Source organism: Arctopsyche grandis, chromosome 11 (assembly GCF_051622035.1).
Source record: "Arctopsyche grandis isolate Sample6627 chromosome 11, ASM5162203v2, whole genome shotgun sequence".
NCBI classification, from domain to species: Eukaryota; Metazoa; Arthropoda; class Insecta; order Trichoptera; family Hydropsychidae; genus Arctopsyche; species Arctopsyche grandis.
The window spans coordinates 26,306,028-26,333,025 of record NC_135365.1 but is presented as its reverse complement, the minus strand read 5'-3'; the positions used below and the strand labels follow the sequence as shown (position 1 = coordinate 26,333,025).

Below are 26,998 nucleotides of genomic sequence, written 5' to 3'. Positions count from 1 at the left end.
CATTGCCAAAATATCCACAAAAGAGCTAACCTCACCAAACCTAACCCAACCTAACCTTACCATCACCGAAATCAAAGAATTATACATTGCCAAAATATCCACAAAACATGCTAACCTCACAAAACCTAACCCAACCTAACCTAACTATCACCGAAATAAAAGAATTGGACATTGCAAAAATATACACAAATCGTGCTAGCTTCACGAAATTTAACCCAACCTAACCTTACCATCACCGAAAGCAATAAATTCGACATTACAAAAATATACACAAAACGTGCTTACCTCACTAAACCTATCCCAACTTAACCTAACCATCACCGAAATCAAAGAATTCAACATTGCCAAAATATCCACAAAAGAGCTAACCTCACCAAACCTAACCCAACCTAACCTTACCATCACCGAAATCAAAGAATTATACATTGCAAAAATATACACAAAACGTGCTTACCTCACCAAACCTAACCCAACCTAACCTAACATTCACCGAAATCAAAAAATTCGACATTGCCAAAATATCCACAAAACATGCTAACCTCACAAAACCTAACCCAACCTAACCTAACTATCACCGAAATCAACGAATTGGACATTGCAAAAATATACACAAATCGTGCTAGCTTCACGAAACCTAACCCAACCTAACCTAACCCAACCTAACTAAACCATCACCGAAAGCAATGAATTCGACATTACAAAAATATACACAAAACGTGCTAACCTCACTTAACCTAACCCACCTAACCTAACCATCACCGAAATCAAAGAATTCGACATTGCCAAAATATCCACAAAACATGCTAACCTCACAAAACCTAACCCAACCTAACCTAACCATCACCGAAATCAACGAATTGGACATTGCAAATATATACACAAATCGTGCTAGCTTCACGAAACCTAATCCAACCTAACCTAACCATCACCGAAATCAATGAATTCGACATTGCAAAAATATACACAAAACGTGCTTACCTCACCAAACCTAGCCCAACCTAACCTAACCATCACCGAAATCAAAGAATTCGACATTGCCAAAATATCCACAAAAGAGCTAACCTCACCAAACCTAACCCAACCTCACCTTACTATCACCGAAATAAAAGAATTGGACATTGCAAAAATATACACAAATCGTACTAGCTTCACGAAACCTAACCCAACCTAACCTTACCATCACCGAAAGCAATGAATTCGACATTACAAAAATATACACAAAACGTGCTTACCTCACTAAACCTATCCCAACTTAACCTAACCATCACCGAAATCAAAGAATTCGACATTGCCAAAATATCCACAAAAGAGCTAACCTCACCAAACCTAACCCAACCTAACCTTACCATCACCGAAATCAAAGAATTATACATTGCAAAAATATACACAAATCGTGCTAGCTTCACGAAACCTAACCCAACCTAACCTAACCATCGGCGAAAGCAATGAATTCGACATTACAAAAATATACACAAATCGTGCTAGCTTCACGAAACCTAACTTAACCTTTTTTTTTTTTTTTTTTTTTTTTATCGTCGGAGGTGGGGAATCTTCCAAAGACATCCTCCAGCCCGAACTGGAGGATAGTGTCGGATTTTTACCGACTAAACCCCACCCCCTTGACTCCCCTGCTCCCCGGACACATTTTCATGTTTTGCTTCGGGAAAGCAGTTTTTTCTTAGCCATTTATGGCTCTTCCTTCGTGTTCTCGGGTTCTTTCTGCTTCTTCTTTATTTTTCATTATCATCGAAGCAAATGCTTCCCACGCTGACCAGGCAGTTGCGCTATCCAGTATGACGAAGATTATGTTTATCGGCGTCAGGTGTTCTACGCCGATTACAGTTCTGAATGTTCTTCTGTCGTCTTCCCATGCTGGACAATCAAAGGTTGTGTGGGCCGCGTCGTCTTTCTCGTTTTCACAGTGGTGGCACTTCGGAGTTGTTTCCTTTGCTATTTTGTGTAGGTAGGTCCCGAAGCACCCGTGACCTGTGAGTATTTGGGTCGTGTGGTGATTCAGTTCGCCGTGCTTTCTTTGGCACCACGCTTTTAGGTCTCCGATGAGATGGTGTGTCCATCTACCTTTTTCTGAGTTGTTCCATCTGTCTTGCCATTTGATCATCGTTGTCTCTCTGGCTGCACTCTTCTTTTCACCTCTGTAGATCGCTTGTCGTTCTAGAGCGAGTAAGTCGATCGGTGGAATGGCGCACAACACCAGGATGGCATCTTCAGATACTGTACGGTATGCCGCTGCGACTCTTAATGCAGCTCTTCTTTGTACTCTAGCGAGGCTGAGCCTCGTCCTCTCAACCTTTGTTTTTTTCCGCCCAAATCGGAGCACCGTACAGGAGGACTGAGTGTACTACTTCACAGTATAGTTTTCTTCTCCTCTGTTTCGGTCCACCGATGTTGGGCATCAGTCTGGCGAGGTCTTCTGCTATTTGGGCCGCCCTAGCTCCCGCTTTTTCCGCATGTTTTGCAAAGCGTAGTTTGTCATCTAACTGCACTCCCAAATACCGCAGTGATCTGCTGAACGTCACCTCAAAACCGTTGACTGTTATTTGAGGAGGCAGCAGCTTTCTACGTCTTGTGAAGAATACAGCTTCGGTTTTCTGGACGGCGAGCTCCAAGCCCGCATCCACGAGCCATTTTTTAACCCTTCTTATGGCTTCTTCGCTTCTTAGGCGTAAAGATGTTGTGTTCTTTGCGGTGACAAGCAACGCGACATCGTCAGCAAAGGCGACCAGGCTCGTTTCATCTGGCATTGGGATCTTCAACAAGCCGTCGTACATTACATTCCAAAGCGCCCAGGACCGATCCCTGTGGTACGCCCGCAGTGACTGATCGTTCGTATTTTTTGCCCATGCATTCATACAGAAGGATTCTGTCCGAAAAATAGCTCTCGATCATCTTGATAAGTTTTTCCGGAGCATTGATAGTGACTAATGCATCGAGAGTCCTTCCCCAGTTGGCAGTGTTGAATGCATTTTTTATGTCGAGCGCGATCATCACAACATGTTTGCTCGCCTTGACGCTCCCACGCCATGCAAGTCTTACGGTGTTTACGACTTCACTGATCGCGTCAATAGTTGAGCGACCGGGTCGAAATCCAAATTGCTGCGATGACAGTCCTGTGTCGCTGTTTTCTAGCTGTTGTTGTAGTCGCTGTAGGAGAAGTCTCTCTAGTAACTTTCCTACCCCGTCAAGTAGGCAGAGTGGCCTGTATGATGAAGGTCCTGGTGGGCCTCCCTTTCCTTTTGAAATCAGCACGAGTTTTTGTCTTTTCCATGGTTTTGGAAAGGTTCCTTCCGACAGACAAGCATTGAAGGTCGTCAACAGCAACGCAGGATCGCTCAAGGCAATTCTTTTAATAACTGCGTTTGGAATGCAGTCCGGTCCCGGCGCCTTTTCAATATTTATTCGTTTGGCGGCTGCTACGACTTCTTCCTCCGTGAAAATCGGCATCTCATCACCAGTACTGCTCGCCGATCGTCTTTCCATCACTGGGTGTTGCGGAAAGAGGCCATCTATGACCAATTCAAGACTCGCCTTATTTTCAAGATATGGATCGACAGTTCCAATTCGGAGCTTTTTCCTTATGATCTTATATGGGCTCCCCCACGGATTCACATCAATCGATTTGCAGAGCTCTTTCCAGCATCTCTCTTTACTTTCTTTTATAGCTTTTCGTAAAGCTATCCTGGCTTCTTGATATTTCACTCTGTGCTGTTCATTGCTTGACCGTCGTTGTGCTCGGCGTCTGCAGGTTAAGCACTCGCGGCGAAGTATGGCGATGTTTTCGGTCCACCAGAAGACCGGGCGCCTCTTTTTACCTCCGCGTCTCGGCATCGATGCGTCGCAGCTCTCACTCAATAGGTCATTTAATGAGTTGGCAATGTCTTCGGCTCCAACCCCGCTGCTTGCGACGTCAGTCACTTTTGATCTTAGTTCTGCAACGGCTTCGTCCAAAGCTACGATGTCCAGCTTACGAGCTCCCCAGCCAGAACTAGAAGGTAACATTTGTGGCCCGGCGAGGCGATCTTCCAACTCGAAGCCAATGTAGCGATGGTCGCTGTGAGAGTAGCTGTCAAGCACTTGCCATTTTCGGATCCTGCCAATTATTGTTTCACCTGCAAATGTGACATCGATGACCGATCCGGTGCTGCCCCGAACGAACGTGTAAGCACTTCCTACGTTGGCCGCATGCAGATGTAAATGCGATGCCATTTCAGAGAGTAAAATACCTCTGCGATCCGTTTTTTGAGAGCCCCACTCTGGAGCTTTTGAGTTAAAATCTCCGGCAACGACAACAGGTAAGGTCGATGTTCTCACGTCATCTTCAAGGCAGACGAGATCTCTCTTGAACTCCTCTATTGTTGCACTAGGAGAAAAATAGCAGCTATAGAACCTCACTCCCCTCATCTCCACCCACGTCCAGCCTTGGACGCCAATTGAAACAGCATTCGTGATTCGCAGGTGGGCAGTTGGTGTGTAGATTGCAGATCTTGAGCTTGCATCCGAATACCATCGATGAGGAATGTTGCGGTACTGTTCAGACACAATCACGAGGTCCGCTCGCCGCTCCTCTGCTGTCTGTATCATCACATCCTGCGCCGCCTGGCATCCATTCAGATTGATCTGGAGTATGCGGATCATTGTTGTGTTCGTCCTTTCAGAGCAGTCCGGAGGGCTGCACAGCTTCGACTACCAGTCTGATGACCGCTGCTTATTTTTTCTCCTTCACAAATGCTGCAGTGTGGGTCGTTCTTACAAATCACAGCTTTATGGCCTTCCTGGCCGCACTTGTTGCATTCTTTGCTTCTGTCTTGTTTGCTGGCGCATTCTACCGCAATGTGTCCGAATCCCCGACACCTGAAGCATCTTATTATATGGACTCGGGGCCTCAAACGACAATTGACCCATCCGATTCGAATTCTTCCGGCCTTAATCAATTCAGTGGCATCGTCTCTCGGGAGTTTGACCATCGCAATCTGAGTGCCTCCATAAGCCGGTTTGAACGTGATCAATCGCGCATTTCTCACCACATGTGGTGAAGCGCTTGCTAATGCCTCCATCAATTCTGTCTCATCCGTGGCCCCATCGATGTCCCGTATTTCAATGACGACTCCAGGGACGAGCTTCTTCACAGTCGCACCATTGCCCAGAATCGCGGAAATTGCACCCATTAGCTCTTCCGTTTTTGTTGTTCCTTTTTGCATTTTTATAAGAACTTCTCCACCCTTTGTTTGACGAATAGCGGCAGCATCTACATTCTCCATTGGAATTTCTTTTCTGATTTTCTTTAAGGTGTCTGCATATGTCACCGTGCCGTCTGACTTTATTGTTATAGCCTCATTTCTGGGGCCTGGTGGAAATCGCGCATATCGATCTTGAAAGCTATTTTCAATGTTTGGCTGACGCCGATCGTTGTTGTTGTTGGTGTTCTTTGTATCATTTGTTCTTTTATTCTTTTTATTCCGCCTTCTTTTTGACCTTACTTCTTTCCAGGAATCCTCTTTTGGTTGATCTAGTGAGGATGCCGAGTCCATGATTGCGGGATTTTCCGGTATTAAAGCATTTGGAGGATTCTTTAAAACATCGCTCGAGGTGGGATTGAGTTCTATTAGTGTTTTAGTTTGTAATCTATGCTTTAACAGGTCTAGTTTTATGTCTTTATATGTATTAAAGGCTATCATTGCCTCTTCAATTCCATCCTTGATTGGAACATAGGTATTTTTACGTATTTTGCTATTGAGATCAATTAGAATTAATTCTAATTTGTGGAATACCTTCTGCTCGAGAGCTTCTTTAGCAGTAATCTCACACATTTCCAAAGATATGCTAGCCATTGATGTCATTATTCCAATTTCTCCGACTAAAAAGTTCACCGTGATCGTTAATTTTTCAATCGGTACGCGCTCGCACACTATTTATTTTGGTCGTTGTTAGTGGTACTTTGATCTGCCGTAATCGCAACAAGTCGTTAGCAACGTAGTTGTTATTGTTATTAATGAGCTGTTGTAAGACGTTTATGTTGTGATGGACACTTTAACACTAACTTTGTCTCTTGTCTCCAGTCAACAGTGATACGATTCACCGTGGGTGTGTGTAAATGATAGTAATTCGAGTTTTTCAAAGCAATGTGTCTAATTCGTTTGCCGAATCCAATCTAACCAATGCAAAAATTCACCGTTGCCGTTTATTATTTATACAGCACACACATGCGCATTGGTCATATTTAATATTATTTCGTTTTGCTGCAAGCGCATAAAGCCGTTAGCAACGTAGTTGTTGTTGGTAACGATAAGTTTTCCTTAGCCACCTGTATTGTGCTGAGGAAATGAAACCCAAATCTGTCTCTTGCCTCCAATTCCAGCTATAAATTACAAAAGTTGAAGTGCTTTTGTGCAATATGTAAAACGAATCCAATCCTTCCGATACAACGTTCACCGTGGTCGTTGATTTTTCAATCGGCACTCGATTGCACTGTTAAAAAACAGCTGTTAGCAACACAATTGTTATCGATGCCTTTTCGTTGGGCGTTTGTGTTGTGATTGAGATGTGAACGCCAACTATGCCTTTTAGCACCAGTTGACAGTCCCAAAATTCACCGCGACGATAATGAAATAAACTTGATTGCTTCCATGCAACGTCTTCTATGTATTCGATGTGATCGCAGATTGCAATTTTTTCGACGCAAAGTTCTTCGTAGCCGTTGGTTTTTATTTACTTTTTTTTTTGAACACGCGCATGCGCAATGCTTCACTTGTTCGGAGTTAGTGGTATTACGATCAACCGCAAGCGTAGCCAGCTGTAAACAAGGTTAGCGTATCTATGCAACGTAACGGATTTTTAATGAAAACTTACCTCGATTCCTTACCTCGTCTGGAGCTGATGCAGATGCTATTAGAATGCAAATACATTACTTTGGAGTCAATGAAGTCCTCTGGACACCGCAATGCGACGTTGGAGAGCAGTTGCAGTCAGCTTCAGCAAAAGCAGCAAAGACCGCCGCTATCCCGTCCGCTCACCACGGCTGCTCATACCCGACTAACCTAACTTAACCTAACCGAACCCAACCTAACCTAACCATCACCGAAAGCAATGAATTCGACATTACAAAAATATACACAAAACGTGCTAACCTCACTAAACCTAACCCACCTAACCTAACCATCACCGAAATCAAAGAATTAGACATTGCAAAAATATACACAAAACGTGCTAACCTCATTGAACCTAACCCAACTTAACCTAACCATCACCGAAATCAAAGAATTCGACATTGCCAAAATATCCATAAAAGTGCGAACCTCATCAAACCTAACCCAACCTAACCTAACCATCACCGAAATGAAAAAATTCGACATTGCCAAAATATCCACAAAACATGCTAACCTCACAAAACCTAACCCAACCTAACCTAACCATCACCGACATCAATGAGTTCGAAATTGCAAAAATGAACACGAAACGTGCTTACCTCACCAAACCTAACCCAACCTAACCTAACCATCACCGAAATCAAAGAATTCGACATTGCCAAAATATTTACAAAACGTGCTAACCGCACAAAACATAACCCAACCTTACCTAACTATCACCGAAATTACGAATTGGACATTGCAAAAATATACACAAATCGTTCTAGTTTCACGAAACCTAACTTAACCTAACCGAACCCAACCTAACCTAACCATCACTGAAAGCAATGAATTTGACATTACAAGAATATACACAAAACGTGCTTACCTCACTAAACCTATCACAACTTAACCTAACCATCACCGAAATCAATGAATTCGACATTGCCAAAATATCCACAAAACGTGCTAACCGCAAAAAACCTAACCCAACCTAACCTAACTATCACCGAAATCAACGAATTGGACATTGCAAAAATATACACAAATCGTGCTAGCTTCACGAAACCTAACCCAACCTAACCTAACCCAACCTAACTAAACCATCACCGAAAGCAATGAATTCAACATTACAAAAATATACACAAAACGTGCTAACCTCACTAAACCTAACCCACCTAACCTAACCATCACCGAAATCAAAGAATTCGACATTGCCAAAATATCCACAAAACATGCTAACCTCACGAAACCTAATCCAACCTAACCTAACCATCACCGAAATCAACGAATTGGACATTGCAAAAATATACACAAATCGTGCTAGCTTCACGAAACCTAACCCAACCTAACCTTACCATCACCGAAAGCAATGAATTCGACATTACAAAAATATACACAAAACGTGCTTACCTCACTAAACCTATCCCAACTTAACCTAACCATCACCGAAATCAAAGAATTCGACATTGCCAAAATATCCACAAAAGAGCTAACCTCACCAAACCTAACCCAACCTAACCTTACCATCACCGAAATCAAAGAATTATACATTGCAAAAATATACCCAAATCGTGCTAGCTTCACGAAACCTAACCCAACCTAACCTAACCCAACCTAACCTAACCATCAACGAAAGCAATGAATTCGACATTACAAAAATATACACAAATCGTGCTAGCTTCACGAAACCTAACTTAACCTAACCGAACCCAACCTAACCTAACCATCACCGAAAGCAATGAATTCGACATTACAAAAATATACACAAAACGTGCTAACTTCACTAAACCTAGCCCACCTAACCTAACCATCACCGAAATCAAAGAATTAGACATTGCAAAAATATACACAAAACGTGCTAACCTCATTGAACCTAACCCAACTTAACCTTACCATCACCGAATTCAAAGAATTCGACATTGCCAAAATATCCATAAAAGTGCGAACCTCATCAAACCTAACCCAACCTAACCTAACCATCACCGAAATGAAAAAATTCGACATTGCCAAAATATCCACAAAACATGCAAACCTCACAAAACCTAACCCAACCTAACCTAACCATCACCGACATCAATGAGTTCGACATTGCAAAAATGAACACGAAACGTGCTTACCTCACCAAACCTAACCCAACCTAACCTAACCATCACCGAAATCAAAGAATTCGACATTGCCAAAATATTTACAAAACGTGCTAACCGCACAAAACCTAACCCAACCTTACCTAACTATCACCGAAATCAACGAATTGGACATTGCAAAAATATACACAAATCGTACTAGTTTCACGAAACCTAACTTAACCTAACCGAACCCAACCTAACCTAACCATCACTGAAAGCAATGAATTCGACATTACAAGAATATACACAAAACGTGCTTACCTCACTAAACCTATCACAACTTAACCTAACCATCACCGAAATCAATGAATTCGACATTGCCAAAATATCCACAAAACGTGCTAACCGCAAAAAACCTAACCCAACCTAACCTAACTATCACCGAAATCAACGAATTGGACATTGCAAAAATAAACACAAATCGTGCTAGCTTCACGAAACCTAACCCAACCTAACCTAACCCAACCTAACTAAACCATCACCGAAAGCAATGAATTCGACATTACAAAAATATACACAAAACGTGCTAACCTCACTAAACCTAACCCACCTAACCTAACCATCACCGAAATCAAAGTATTCGACATTGCCAAAATATCCACAAAACATGCTAACCTCACGAAACCTAATCCAACCTAACCTAACCATCACCGAAATCAACGAATTGGACATTGCAAATATATACACAAATCGTGCTAGCTTCACGAAACCTAATCCAACCTAACCTAACCATCACCGAAATCAATGAATTCGACATTGCAAAAATATACACAAAACGTGCTTACCTCACCAAACCTAGACCAACCTAACCTAACCATCACCGAAATCAAAGAATTCGACATTGCCAAAATATCCACAAAAGAGCTAACCTCACCAAACCTAACCCAACCTAACCTTACTATCACCGAAATAAAAGAATTGGACATTGCAAAAATATACACAAATCGTGCTAGCTTTACGAAACCTAACCCAACCTAACCTTACCATCACCGAAAGCAATAAATTCGACATTACAAAAATATACACAAAACGTGCTTACCTCACTAAACCTATCCCAACTTAACCTAACCATCACCGAAATCAAAGAATTCGACATTGCCAAAATATCCACAAAAGAGCTAACCTCACCAAACCTAACCCAACCTAACCTTACCATCACCGAAATCAAAGAATTATACATTGCAAAAATATACACAAAACGTGCTTACCTCACAAAACCTAACCCAACCTAACCTAACATTCACCGAAATCAAAGAATTCGACATTGCCAAAATATCCACAAAACATGCTAACCTCACAAAACCTAACCCAACCTAACCTAACTATCACCGAAATCAACGAATTGGACATTGCAAAAATATACACAAATCGTGCTAGCTACACGAAACCTTACCCAACCTAACCTAACCCAACCTAACCTAACCATCACCGAAATCAAAGAATTAGACATTGCAAAAATATACACAAAACGTGCTAACCTCACTGAACCTTACCCAACTTAACCTAACCATCACCGAAATCAAAGAATTCGACATTGCCAAAATATCCACAAAAGTGCGAACCTCATCAAACCTAGCCCAACCTAACCTAACCATCACCGAAATGAAAAAGTTCGACATTGCCAAAATATCCACAAAACATGCTAACCTCACAAAACCTAACCCAACCTAACCTAACCATCACCGAAATCAATGAGTTCGACATTGCAAAAATGAACACGAAACGTGCTTACCTCACCAAACCTAACCCAACCTAACCTAACCATCACCGAAATCAAAGAATTCGACATTGCCAAAATATCCACAAAACGTGCTAACCTCACAAAACCTAACCTAACCTAACCTAACTATCACCGAAATCAACGTATTGGACATTGCAAAAATATACACAAATCGTGCTAGCTTCACGAAACCTAACCCAACCTAACCTAACCCAACCTAACTAAACCATCACCGAAAGCAATGAATTCGACATTACAAAAATATACACAAAACGTGCTAACCTCACTAAACCTAACCCACCTAACCTAACCATCACCGAAATCAAAGAATTCAACATTGCCAAAATATCCACAAAACATGCTAACCTCACAAAACCTAACCCAACCTAACCTAACTATCACCGAAATCAACGAATTGGACATTGCAAATATATACACAAATCGTGCTAGCTTCACGAAACCTAACCCAACCTAACCTAACCATCACCGAAATCAAAAAATTCGACATTGCTAAAATATACACGAAACGTGCTTACCTCACCAAACCTAACCCAACCTAACCTAACCATCACCGAAATCAAAGAATTCGACATTGCCAAAATATCCACAAAACGTGCTAACCTCACAAAACCTAACCTAACCTAACCTAACTATCACCGAAATCAACGAATTGGACATTGCAAAAATATACACAAATCGTGCTAGCTTCACGAAACCTAACCCAACCTAACCTAACCCAACCTAACTAAACCATCACCGAAAGCAATGAATTCGACATTACAAAAATATACACAAAACGTGCTAACCTCACTAAACCTAACCCACCAAACCTAACCATCACCGAAATCAAAGAATTCGACATTGCCAAAATATCCACAAAACATGCTAACCTCACAAAACCTTACCCAACCTAACCTAACCATCACCAAAATCAACGAATTGGACATTGCAAATATATACACAAATCGTGCTAGCTTCACGAAACCTAACCCAACCTAACCTAACCATCACCGAAATCAAAAAATTCGACATTGCCAAAATATACACAAAACGTGCTAACCTCACTAAACCTTACCCAACTTAACCTAACCATCACCGAAATCAAAGAATTCTACATTGCCAAAATATCCACAAAAGTGCTAACCACACCAAACCTAACCCACCTAACCTAACCATCACCGAAATCAAAAAATTCGACATTGCCTAAATATCCACAAAACGTGCTTACCTCGCCAAACCTAACCCGACCTAACCTAGTCATCACCGAAATGAAAGAATTGGACATTGCAAAAATATACACAAAACGTGCTAACCTCACTGAACCTAACCCTACTTAACCTAACCATCACCGAAATCAAAGAATTCAACATTGCCAAAATATCCACAAAACGTGCTCACCTCACCAAACCTAACCTAACCTAACCTTTCCATCACCGAAATGAAAGAATAGGACATTGCAAAAATATACACAAATCGTGCTAGTTTCACGAAACAAAACCCAACCTAACCTAACCATCACCGAAATGAAAGAATTGGACATTGCAAAAATATACACAAAACGTGCTAACCTCACTGGACCTAACCCAACTTAACCTAACCATCACCGAAATCAAAGAATTCGACAATGCCAAAATATCCACAAAACGTGCTTACCTCACCAAACCTAACCCAAGCTAACCTAACCATCACCGAAATCAACGAATTGGACATTGCAAAAATATACACAAATCGTGCTAGCTTCACGAAACCTAAACCAACCTAACCTAACCATCACCGAAAGCAATGAATTCCACATTCTAAAAATATACACAAAACGTGCTAACCTCACTAAACCTAACCCAACTTAACCTAACCATCACCGAAATCAAAGAATTCGACATTGCCAAAATATCCACAAAAGTGCGAACCTCATCAAACCTAACCCAACCTAACCTAACCATCACCGAAATGAAAAAGTTCGACATTGCCAAAATATCCACAAAACATGCTAACCTCACAAAACCTAACCCAACCTAACCTAACCATCACCGACATCAATGAGTTCGACATTGCAAAAATGAACACGAAACGTGCTTACCTCACCAAACCTAACCCAACCTAACCTAACCATCACCGAAATCAAAGAATTCGACATTGCCAAAATATCCACAAAACGTGCTAACCTCACAAAACCTAACCTAACCTAACCTAACTATCACCGAAATCAACGTATTGGACATTGCAAAAATATACACAAATCGTGCTAGCTTCACGAAACCTAACCCAACCTAACCTAACCCAACCTAACTAAACCATCACCGAAAGCAATGAATTCGACATTACAAAAATATACACAAAACGTGCTAACCTCACTAAACCTAACCCACCTAACCTAACCATCACCGAAATCAAAGAATTCAACATTGCCAAAATATCCACAAAACATGCTAACCTCACAAAACCTAACCCAACCTAACCTAACTATCACCGAAATCAACGAATTGGACATTGCAAATATATACACAAATCGTGCTAGCTTCACGAAACCTAACCCAACCTAACCTAACCATCACCGAAATCAAAAAATTCGACATTGCTAAAATATACACGAAACGTGCTTACCTCACCAAACCTAACCCAACCTAACCTAACCATCACCGAAATCAAAGAATTCGACATTGCCAAAATATCCACAAAACGTGCTAACCTCACAAAACCTAACCTAACCTAACCTAACTATCACCGAAATCAACGAATTGGACATTGCAAAAATATACACAAATCGTGCTAGCTTCACGAAACCTAACCCAACCTAACCTAACCCAACCTAACTAAACCATCACAGAAAGCAATGAATTCGACATTACAAAAATATACACAAAACGTGCTAACCTCACTAAACCTTACCCACCTAACCTAACCATCACCGAAATCAAAGAATTCGACATTGCCAAAATATCCACAAAACATGCTAATTTCAAAAACCTAACCCAACCTAACCTAACCATCACCGAAATCAACGAATCGGACATTACAAATATATACACAAATCGTGCAAGCTTCACGAAACCTAACCCAACCTAACCTAACCATCACCGAAATCAAAAAATTCGACATTGCCAAAATATATACAAAACGTGCTAACCTCACTAAACCTTACCCAACTTAACCTAACCATCACCGAAATCAAAGAATTCAACATTGCCAAAATATCCACAAAACGTGCTCACCTCACCAAACCTAACCTAACCTAACCTTTCCATCACCGAAATGAAAGAATAGGACATTGCAAAAATATACACAAATCGTGCTAGTTTCACGAAACAAAACCCAACCTAACCTAACCATCACCGAAATGAAAGAATTGGACATTGCAAAAATATACACAAAACGTGCTAACCTCACTGGACCTAACCCAACTTAACCTAACCATCACCGAAATCAAAGAATTCGACATTGCCAAAATATCCACAAAAGTGCTTACCACACCAAACCTAACCCAACCTAACCTTACCATCACCGAAAGCAATGAATTCGACATTCTAAAAATATACACAAAACGTGCTAACCTCACTAAACCTAACCAAACCTAACCTAACCATCACCGAAAGCAATGAATTCGACATTACAAAAATATACACAAAACGTGCTAACCTCACTAAACCTAACCCACCTAACCTAACCATCACCGAAATCAAAGAATTAGACATTGCAAAAATATACACAAAACGTGCTTACCTCATTGAACCTAACCCAACTTAACCTAACCATCACCGAAATCAAAGAATTCGACATTGCCAAAATATCCATAAAAGTGCGAACCTCATCAAACCTAACCTAACCTAACCTAACCATCACCGAAATGAAAAAATTCGACATTGCCAAAATATCCACAAAACATGCTAACCTCACAAAACCTAACCCAACCTAACCTAACCATCACCGACATCAATGAGTTCGACATTGCAAAAATGAACACGAAACGTGCTTACCTCACCAAACCTAACCCAACCTAACCTAACCATCACCGAAATCAAAGAATTCGACATTGCCAAAATATTTACAAAACGTGCTAACCGCACAAAACCTAACCCAACCTTACCTAACTATCACCGAAATCAACGAATTGGACATTGCAAAAATATACACAAATCGTGCTAGCTTAACGAAACCTAACCCAACCTAACCTAACCCAACCTAACCTAACCATCACCGAAATCAATGAATTTGACATTGCAAAAATATACACAAAACGTGCTTACCTCACCAAACCTAACCCAACCTAACCTAACCATATCCGAAATCAAAGAATTCGACATTGCCAAAATATCCCCAAAACATGCTTACCTCACAAAACCTAACCCAACCTAACCTTTCCATCACCGACATCAATGAATTCGACATTGCAAAAATATACACAAAACGTGCTTCCCTCCCCAAACCTAACCCAACCTACCCTAACCATCACCGAAATCAAAGAAATCGACATTGCCAAAATATCCACAAAACGTGCTAACCTCACAAAACCTAACCCAACCTAACCTAACTATCACCGAAATCAACGAATTGGACATTGCAAAAATATACACAAATCGTGCTAGCTTCATGAAACCTAACCCAACCTAACCTAACCATCACCGAAAGCAATGAATTCGACATTACAAGAATATACACAAAACGTGCTTACCTCACTAAACCTATCACAACTTAACCTAACCATCACCGAAATCAATGAATTCGACATTGCCAAAATATCCACAAAACGTGCTAACCGCAAAAAACCTAACCCAACCTAACCTAACCATCACCGAAATCAACGAATTGGACATTGCAAAAATATACACAAATCGTGCTAGCTTCACGAAACCTAACCCAACCTAACCTAACCCAACCTAACTAAACCATCACCGAAAGCAATGAATTCGACATTACAAAAATATACACAAAACGTGCTTACCTCACTAAACCTATCCCAACTTAACCTAACCATCACCGAAATCAAAGAATTCGACATTGCCAAAATATCCACAAAAGAGCTAACCTCACCAAACCTAACCCAACCTAACCTTACCATCACCGAAATCAAATAATTATACATTGCAAAAATATACACAAAACGTGCTTACCTCACCAAACCTAACCCAACCTAACCTAACATTCACCGAAATCAAAGAATTCGACATTGCCAAAATATCCACAAAACATGCTAACCTCACAAAACCTAACCCAACCTAACCTAACTATCACCGAAATCAACGAATTGGACATTGCAAAAATATACACAAATCGTGCTAGCTTCACGAAACCTAACCCAACCTAACCTAACCCAACCTAACTAAACCATCACCGAAAGCAATGAATTCGACATTACAAAAATATACACAAAACGTGCTAACCTCACTTAACCTAACCCACCTAACCTAACCATCACCGAAATCAAAGAATTCGACATTGCCAAAATATCCACAAAACATGCTAACCTCACAAAACCTAACCCAACCTAACCTAACCATCACCGAAATCAACGAATTGGACATTGCAAATATATACACAAATCGTGCTAGCTTCACGAAACCTAATCCAACCTAACCTAACCATCACCGAAATCAATGAATTCGACATTGCAAAAATATACACAAAACGTGCTTACCTCACCAAACCTAGCCCAACCTAACCTAACCATCACCAAAATCAAAGAATTCGACATTGCCAAAATATCCACAAAAGAGCTTACCTCACCAAACCTAACCCAACCTAACCTTACTATCACCGAAATAAAAGAATTGGACATTGCAAAAATATACACAAATCGTGCTAGCTTCACGAAACCTAACCCAACCTAACCTTACCATCACCGAAAGCAATGAATTCGACATTACAAAAATATACACAAAACGTGCTTACCTCACTAAACCTATCCCAACTTAACCTAACCATCACCGAAATCAAAGAATTCGACATTGCCAAAATATCCACAAAAGAGCTAACCTCACCAAACCTAACCCAACCTAACCTTACCATCACCGAAATCAAAGAATTATACATTGCAAAAATATACACAAAACGTGCTTCCCTCACCAAACCTAACCCAACCTACCCTAACCATCACCGAAATCAAAGAAATCGACATTGCCAAAATATCCACAAAACGTGCTAACCTCACAAAACCTAACCCAACCTAACCTATTTATCACCGAAATCAACGTATTAGACATTGCAAAAATATACACAAATCGTGCTAGCTTCATGAAACCTTACCCAACCTAACCTTACCATCACCGAAAGCAATGAATTCGACATTACAAAAATATACACAAAACGTGCTTACCTCACTAAACCTATCCCAACTTAACCTTACCATCACCGAAATCAAAGAATTCGACATTGCCAAAATATCCACAAAAGAGCTAACCTCACCAAACCTAACCCAACCTAACCTTACCATCACCGAAATCAAAGAATTATACATTGCAAAAATATACACAAAACGTGCTTACTTCACGAAACCTAACCTAACCTAACCTTACCATCACCGAAATGAAAGAATTGGTCATTGCAAAAAGATACACAAATCGTGCTAGCTTCACGAAACCTAACTGAACCTAACCTAACCATCACCGAAATCAAAGAATTCGACATTGCCAAAATATCCACAAAAGTGCTTACCACACCAAACCTAACCCAACCTAACCTAACCATCACCGAAAGCAATGAATTCGACATTCTAAAAATATACACAAAACGTGCTAACCTCACTAAACCTAACCCAACCTAACCTAACCATCACCGAAAGCAATGAATTCGACATTACAAAAATATACACAAAACGTGCTATCCTCACTAAACCTAACCCACCTAACCTAACCATCACCGAAATCAAAGAATTAGACATTGCAAAAATATACACAAAACGTGCTTACCTCATTGAACCTAACCCAACTTAACCTAACGATCACCGAAATCAAAGAATTCGACATTGCCAAAATATCCACAAAACGTGCTAACCGCAAAAAACCTAACCCAACCTAACCTAACCATCACCGAAATCAACGAATTGGACATTGCAAAAATATACACAAATCGTGCTAGCTTCACGAAACCTAACCCAACCTAACCTAACCCAACCTAACCTTACCATCACCGAAAGCAATGAATTCGACATTACAAAAATATACACAAAACGTGCTAACCTCACTAAACCTAACCCACCTAACCTAACCATCACCGAAATCAAAGAATTCGACATTGCCAAAATATCCACAAAACATGCTAACCTCACAAAACCTAACCCAACCTAACCTAACCATCACCGACATCAATGAATTCGACATTGCAAAAATATACACAAAACGTGCTTCCCTCCCCAAACCTAACCCAACCTAACCTAACCATCACCGAAATCAAAGAATTCGACATTGCCAAAATATCCACAAAAGTGCTAACCACACCAAACCTAACCCAACCTAACCTTACCATCACCGAAATTAATGAATTCGACATTCCAGAAACATTCAAAAAACGTGCTTAACTCACCAAACCTAACCCATCTAACCTAACTATCACCGAAATCAAAGAATTCGACATTGCCAAAATATCCACAAAACGTGCTAGCTTCACGAAACCTAATCCAACCTAACCTTACCATCACCGAAATCAATGAATTCGACATTGCAAAAATATACAAAAAACGTGCTTACCTCACCAAACCTAACCCAACCTTACCTAACCATCACCGAAATCAAAGAATTCGACATTGCAAAAATATCCCTAAAACATGCTAACCTCACAAAACCTAACCTAACCTAACATAACCATCACCGACATCAATGAATTCGACATTGCAAAAATATACACAAAACGTGCTTCCCTCACCAAACCTAACCCAACCTACCCTAACCATCACCGAAATCAAAGAAATCGACATTGCCAAAATATCCACAAAACGTGCTAACCTCACAAAACCTAACCCAACCTAACCTATTTATCACCGAAATCAACGAATTGGACATTGCAAAAATATACACAAATCGTGCTAGCTTCATGAAACCTAACCCAACCTAACCTAACCATCACCGAAAGCAATGAATTCGACATTACAAAAATATACACAAAACGTGCTTACCTCACTAAACCTATCCCAATTTAACCTAACCATCACCGAAATCAAAGAATTCGACATTGCCAAAATATCCACAAAAGAGCTAACCTCACCAAACCTAACCCAACCTAACCTTACCATCACCGAAATCAACGAATTATACATTGCAAAAATATACACAAAACGTGCTTACTTCACGAAACCTAACCTAACCTAACCTTACCATCACCGAAATGAAAGAATTGGTCATTGCAAAAAGATACACAAATCGTGCTTGCTTCACGAAACCTAACTGAACCTAACCTAACCATCACCGAAATCAAAGAATTCGACATTGCCAAAATATCCACAAAAGTGCTAACCACACCAAACCTAACCCAACCTAACCTAACCATCACCGAAATCAAAGAATTCGACATTGCCAAAATATCCACAAAACGTGCTTACCTCACAAAACCTAACCCAACCTAACCTAACTATCACCGAAATCAACAAATTGGACATTGCAAAAATATACACAAAACGTGCTAACCTCATTGAACCTAACCCAACCTAACCTAACCATCACCGAAATGAAAAAATTCGACATTGCCAAAATATCCACAAAACATGCTAACCTCACAAAACCTAACCCAACCTAACCTAACCATCACCGACATCAATGAGTTCGACATTGCAAAAATGAACACGAAACGTGCTTACCTCACCAAACCTAACCCAACCTAACCTAACCATCACCGAAATCAAAGAATTCGACATTGCCAAAATATTTACAAAACGTGCTAACCGCACAAAACCTAACCCAACCTTACCTAACTATCACTGAAATCAACGAATTGGACATTGCAAAAATATACACAAATCGTACTAGTTTCACGAAACCTAACTTAACCTAACCGAACCCAACCTAACCTAACCATCACTGAAAGCAATGAATTCGACATTACAAGAATATACACAAAACGTGCTTACCTCACTAAACCTATCACAACTTCACCTAACCATCACCGAAATCAATGAATTCGACATTGCCAAAATATCCACAAAACGTTCTAACCGCAAAAAACCTAACCCAACCTAACCTAACTATCACCGAAATCAACGAATTGGACATTGCAAAAATATACACAAATCGTGCTAGCTTCACGAAACCTAACCCAACCTAACCTAACCCAACCTAACTAAACCATCACCGAAAGCAATGAATTCGACATTACAAAAATATACACAAAACGTGCTAACTTCACTAAACCTAACCCACCTAACCTAACCATCACCGAAATCAAAGAATTCGACATTGCCAAAATATCCACAAAAGAGCTAACCTCACCAAACCTAACCCAACCTAACCTTACCATCACCGAAATCAAAGAATTATACATTGCCAAAATATCCACAAAACATGCTAACCTCACAAAACCTAACCCAACCTAACCTAACTATCACCGAAATAAAAGAATTGGACATTGCAAAAATATACACAAATCGTGCTAGCTTCACGAAATTTAACCCAACCTAACCTTACCATCACCGAAAGCAATAAATTCGACATTACAAAAATATACACAAAACGTGCTTACCTCACTAAACCTATCCCAACTTAACCTAACCATCACCGAAATCAAAGAATTCAACATTGCCAAAATATCCACAAAAGAGCTAACCTCACCAAACCTAACCCAACCTAACCTTACCATCACCGAAATCAAAGAATTATACATTGCAAAAATATACACAAAACGTGCTTACCTCACCAAACCTAACCCAACCTAACCTAACATTCACCGAAATCAAAAAATTCGACATTGCCAAAATATCCACAAAACATGCTAACCTCACAAAACCTAACCCAACCTAACCTAACTATCACCGAAATCAACGAATTGGACATTGCAAAAATATACACAAATCGTGCTAGCTTCACGAAACCTAACCCAACCTAACCTAACCCAACCTAACTAAACCATCACCGAAAGCAATGAATTCGACATTACAAAAATATACACAAAACGTGCTAACCTCACTTAACCTAACCCACCTAACCTAACCATCACCGAAATCAAAGAATTCGACATTGCCAAAATATCCACAAAACATGCTAACCTCACAAAACCTAACCCAACCTAACCTAACCATCACCGAAATCAACGAATTGGACATTGCAAATATATACACAAATCGTGCTAGCTTCACGAAACCTAATCCAACCTAACCTAACCATCACCGAAATCAATGAATTCGACATTGCAAAAATATACACAAAACGTGCTTACCTCACCAAACCTAGCCCAACCTAACCTAACCATCACCGAAATCAAAGAATTCGACATTGCCAAAATATCCACAAAAGAGCTAACCTCACCAAACCTAACCCAACCTCACCTTACTATCACCGAAATAAAAGAATTGGACATTGCAAAAATATACACAAATCGTACTAGCTTCACGAAACCTAACCCAACCTAACCTTACCATCACCGAAAGCAATGAATTCGACATTACAAAAATATACACAAAACGTGCTTACCTCACTAAACCTATCCCAACTTAACCTAACCATCACCGAAATCAAAGAATTCGACATTGCCAAAATATCCACAAAAGAGCTAACCTCACCAAACCTAACCCAACCTAACCTTACCATCACCGAAATCAAAGAATTATACATTGCAAAAATATACACAAATCGTGCTAGCTTCACGAAACCTAACCCAACCTAACCTAACCATCGGCGAAAGCAATGAATTCGACATTACAAAAATATACACAAATCGTGCTAGCTTCACGAAACCTAACTTAACCTTTTTTTTTTTTTTTTTTTTTTTTATCGTCGGAGGTGGGGAATCTTCCAAAGACATCCTCCAGCCCGAACTGGAGGATAGTGTCGGATTTTTACCGACTAAACCCCACCCCCTTGACTCCCCTGCTCCCCGGACACATTTTCATGTTTTGCTTCGGGAAAGCAGTTTTTTCTTAGCCATTTATGGCTCTTCCTTCGTGTTCTCGGGTTCTTTCTGCTTCTTCTTTATTTTTCATTATCATCGAAGCAAATGCTTCCCACGCTGACCAGGCAGTTGCGCTATCCAGTATGACGAAGATTATGTTTATCGGCGTCAGGTGTTCTACGCCGATTACAGTTCTGAATGTTCTTCTGTCGTCTTCCCATGCTGGACAATCAAAGGTTGTGTGGGCCGCGTCGTCTTTCTCGTTTTCACAGTGGTGGCACTTCGGAGTTGTTTCCTTTGCTATTTTGTGTAGGTAGGTCCCGAAGCACCCGTGACCTGTGAGTATTTGGGTCGTGTGGTGATTCAGTTCGCCGTGCTTTCTTTGGCACCACGCTTTTAGGTCTCCGATGAGATGGTGTGTCCATCTACCTTTTTCTGAGTTGTTCCATCTGTCTTGCCATTTGATCATCGTTGTCTCTCTGGCTGCACTCTTCTTTTCACCTCTGTAGATCGCTTGTCGTTCTAGAGCGAGTAAGTCGATCGGTGGAATGGCGCACAACACCAGGATGGCATCTTCAGATACTGTACGGTATGCCGCTGCGACTCTTAATGCAGCTCTTCTTTGTACTCTAGCGAGGCTGAGCCTCGTCCTCTCAACCTTTGTTTTTTTCCGCCCAAATCGGAGCACCGTACAGGAGGACTGAGTGTACTACTTCACAGTATAGTTTTCTTCTCCTCTGTTTCGGTCCACCGATGTTGGGCATCAGTCTGGCGAGGTCTTCTGCTATTTGGGCCGCCCTAGCTCCCGCTTTTTCCGCATGTTTTGCAAAGCGTAGTTTGTCATCTAACTGCACTCCCAAATACCGCAGTGATCTGCTGAACGTCACCTCAAAACCGTTGACTGTTATTTGAGGAGGCAGCAGCTTTCTACGTCTTGTGAAGAATACAGCTTCGGTTTTCTGGACGGCGAGCTCCAAGCCCGCATCCACGAGCCATTTTTTAACCCTTCTTATGGCTTCTTCGCTTCTTAGGCGTAAAGATGTTGTGTTCTTTGCGGTGACAAGCAACGCGACATCGTCAGCAAAGGCGACCAGGCTCGTTTCATCTGGCATTGGGATCTTCAACAAGCCGTCGTACATTACATTCCAAAGCGCCCAGGACCGATCCCTGTGGTACGCCCGCAGTGACTGATCGTTCGTATTTTTTGCCCATGCATTCATACAGAAGGATTCTGTCCGAAAAATAGCTCTCGATCATCTTGATAAGTTTTTCCGGAGCATTGATAGTGACTAATGCATCGAGAGTCCTTCCCCAGTTGGCAGTGTTGAATGCATTTTTTATGTCGAGCGCGATCATCACAACATGTTTGCTCGCCTTGACGCTCCCACGCCATGCAAGTCTTACGGTGTTTACGACTTCACTGATCGCGTCAATAGTTGAGCGACCGGGTCGAAATCCAAATTGCTGCGATGACAGTCCTGTGTCGCTGTTTTCTAGCTGTTGTTGTAGTCGCTGTAGGAGAAGTCTCTCTAGTAACTTTCCTACCCCGTCAAGTAGGCAGAGTGGCCTGTATGATGAAGGTCCTGGTGGGCCTCCCTTTCCTTTTGAAATCAGCACGAGTTTTTGTCTTTTCCATGGTTTTGGAAAGGTTCCTTCCGACAGACAAGCATTGAAGGTCGTCAACAGCAACGCAGGATCGCTCAAGGCAATTCTTTTAATAACTGCGTTTGGAATGCAGTCCGGTCCCGGCGCCTTTTCAATATTTATTCGTTTGGCGGCTGCTACGACTTCTTCCTCCGTGAAAATCGGCATCTCATCACCAGTACTGCTCGCCGATCGTCTTTCCATCACTGGGTGTTGCGGAAAGAGGCCATCTATGACCAATTCAAGACTCGCCTTATTTTCAAGATATGGATCGACAGTTCCAATTCGGAGCTTTTTCCTTATGATCTTATATGGGCTCCCCCACGGATTCACATCAATCGATTTGCAGAGCTCTTTCCAGCATCTCTCTTTACTTTCTTTTATAGCTTTTCGTAAAGCTATCCTGGCTTCTTGATATTTCACTCTGTGCTGTTCATTGCTTGACCGTCGTTGTGCTCGGCGTCTGCAGGTTAAGCACTCGCGGCGAAGTATGGCGATGTTTTCGGTCCACCAGAAGACCGGGCGCCTCTTTTTACCTCCGCGTCTCGGCATCGATGCGTCGCAGCTCTCACTCAATAGGTCATTTAATGAGTTGGCAATGTCTTCGGCTCCAACCCCGCTGCTTGCGACGTCAGTCACTTTTGATCTTAGTTCTGCAACGGCTTCGTCCAAAGCTACGATGTCCAGCTTACGAGCTCCCCAGCCAGAACTAGAAGGTAACATTTGTGGCCCGGCGAGGCGATCTTCCAACTCGAAGCCAATGTAGCGATGGTCGCTGTGAGAGTAGCTGTCAAGCACTTGCCATTTTCGGATCCTGCCAATTATTGTTTCACCTGCAAATGTGACATCGATGACCGATCCGGTGCTGCCCCGAACGAACGTGTAAGCACTTCCTACGTTGGCCGCATGCAGATGTAAATGCGATGCCATTTCAGAGAGTAAAATACCTCTGCGATCCGTTTTTTGAGAGCCCCACTCTGGAGCTTTTGAGTTAAAATCTCCGGCAACGACAACAGGTAAGGTCGATGTTCTCACGTCATCTTCAAGGCAGACGAGATCTCTCTTGAACTCCTCTATTGTTGCACTAGGAGAAAAATAGCAGCTATAGAACCTCACTCCCCTCATCTCCACCCATGTCCAGCCTTGGACGCCAATTGAAACAGCATTCGTGATTCGCAGGTGGGCAGTTGGTGTGTAGATTGCAGATCTTGAGCTTGCATCCGAATACCATCGATGAGGAATGTTGCGGTACTGTTCAGACACAATCACGAGGTCCGCTCGCCGCTCCTCTGCTGTCTGTATCATCACATCCTGCGCCGCCTGGCATCCATTCAGATTGATCTGGAGTATGCGGATCATTGTTGTGTTCGTCCTTTCAGAGCAGTCCGGAGGGCTGCACAGCTTCGACTACCAGTCTGATGACCGCTGTTTATTTTTTCTCCTTCACAAATGCTGCAGTGTGGGTCGTTCTTACAAATCACAGCTTTATGGCCTTCCTGGCCGCACTTGTTGCATTCTTTGCTTCTGTCTTGTTTGCTGGCGCATTCTACCGCAATGTGTCCGAATCCCCGACACCTGAAGCATCTTATTATATGGACTCGGGGCCTCAAACGACAATTGACCCATCCGATTCGAATTCTTCCGGCCTTAATCAATTCAGTGGCATCGTCTCTCGGGAGTTTGACCATCGCAATCTGAGTGCCTCCATAAGCCGGTTTGAACGTGATCAATCGCGCATTTCTCACCACATGTGGTGAAGCGCTTGCTAATGCCTCCATCAATTCTGTCTCATCCGTGGCCCCATCGATGTCCCGTATTTCAATGACGACTCCAGGGACGAGCTTCTTCACAGTCGCACCATTGCCCAGAATCGCGGAAATTGCACCCATTAGCTCTTCCGTTTTTGTTGTTCCTTTTTGCATTTTTATAAGAACTTCTCCACCCTTTGTTTGACGAATAGCGGCAACATCTACATTCTCCATTGGAATTTCTTTTCTGATTTTCTTTAAGGTGTCTGCATATGTCACCGTGCCGTCTGACTTTATTGTTATAGCCTCATTTCTGGGGCCTGGTGGAAATCGCGCATATCGATCTTGAAAGCTATTTTCAATGTTTGGCTGACGCCGATCGTTGTTGTTGTTGGTGTTCTTTGTATCATTTGTTCTTTTATTCTTTTTATTCCGCCTTCTTTTTGACCTTACTTCTTTCCAGGAATCCTCTTTTGGTTGATCTAGTGAGGATGCCGAGTCCATGATTGCGGGATTTTCCGGTATTAAAGCATTTGGAGGATTCTTTAAAACATCGCTCGAGGTGGGATTGAGTTCTATTAGTGTTTTAGTTTGTAATCTATGCTTTAACAGGTCTAGTTTTATGTCTTTATATGTATTAAAGGCTATCATTGCCTCTTCAATTCCATCCTTGATTGGAACGTAGGTATTTTTACGTATTTTGCTATTGAGATCAATTAGAATTAATTCTAATTTGTGGAATACCTTCTGCTCGAGAGCTTCTTTAGCAGTAATCTCACACATTTCCAAAGATATGCTAGCCATTGATGTCATTATTCCAATTTCTCCGACTAAAAAGTTCACCGTGATCGTTAATTTTTCAATCGGTACGCGCTCGCACACTATTTATTTTGGTCGTTGTTAGTGGTACTTTGATCTGCCGTAATCGCAACAAGTCGTTAGCAACGTAGTTGTTATTGTTATTAATGAGCTGTTGTAAGACTGTTGTAAGCCTTCCGATACAACGTTCACCGTGGTCGTTGATTTTTCAATCGGCACTCGATTGCACTGTTAAAAAACAGCTGTTAGCAACACAATTGTTATCGATGCCTTTTCGTTGGGCGTTTGTGTTGTGATTGAGATGTGAACGCCAACTATGCCTTTTAGCACCAGTTGACAGTCCCAAAATTCACCGCGACGATAATGAAATAAACTTGATTGCTTCCATGCAACGTCTTCTATGTATTCGATGTGATCGCAGATTGCAATTTTTTCGACGCAAAGTTCTTCGTAGCCGTTGGTTTTTATTTACTTTTTTTTTTTGAACACGCGCATGCGCAATGCTTCACTTGTTCGGAGTTAGTGGTATTATGATCAACCGCAAGCGTAGCCAGCTGTAAACAAGGTTAGCGTATCTATGCAACGTAACGGATTTTTAATGAAAACTTACCTCGATTCCTTACCTCGTCTGGAGCTGATGCAGATGCTATTAGAATGCTAATACATTACTTTGGAGTCAATGAAGTCCTCTGGACACCGCAATGCGACGTTGGAGAGCAGTTGCAGTCAGCTTCAGCAAAAGCAGCAAAGACCGCCGCTATCCCGTCCGCTCACCACGGCTGCTCATACCCGACATAGCTTCACGAAACCTAACCCAACCTAACCTAACCCAACCTAACTAAACCATCACCGAAAGCAATGAATTCGACATTACAAAAATATACACAAAACGTGCTAACCTCACTAAACCTAACCCACCTAACCTAATTATCACCGAAATCAAAGAATTCGACATTGCCAAAATATCCACAAAACATTCTAACCTCACAAAACCTAACCCAACCTAACCTAACCATCACCGAAATCAACGAATTGGACATTGCAAATATATACACA

General features: G+C 41.5%; 1 protein-coding gene across 1 annotated transcript in view; it reads right to left on the bottom strand.

Moving 5' to 3' along the window:
• LOC143918625 (uncharacterized) overlaps positions 1 to 4,653 on the bottom strand; it is a 68,381-nt gene extending 63,728 nt beyond the window's left edge. Inside the window, exon 1 of the mRNA XM_077440567.1 lies at positions 3,934 to 4,653. Within this exon, the coding sequence (XP_077296693.1) occupies positions 3,934 to 4,653 (720 nt within the window). The remainder of the gene's footprint in view (positions 1 to 3,933) is intronic.
• Between the last annotated feature and the right edge of the window lie 22,345 nt (positions 4,654 to 26,998).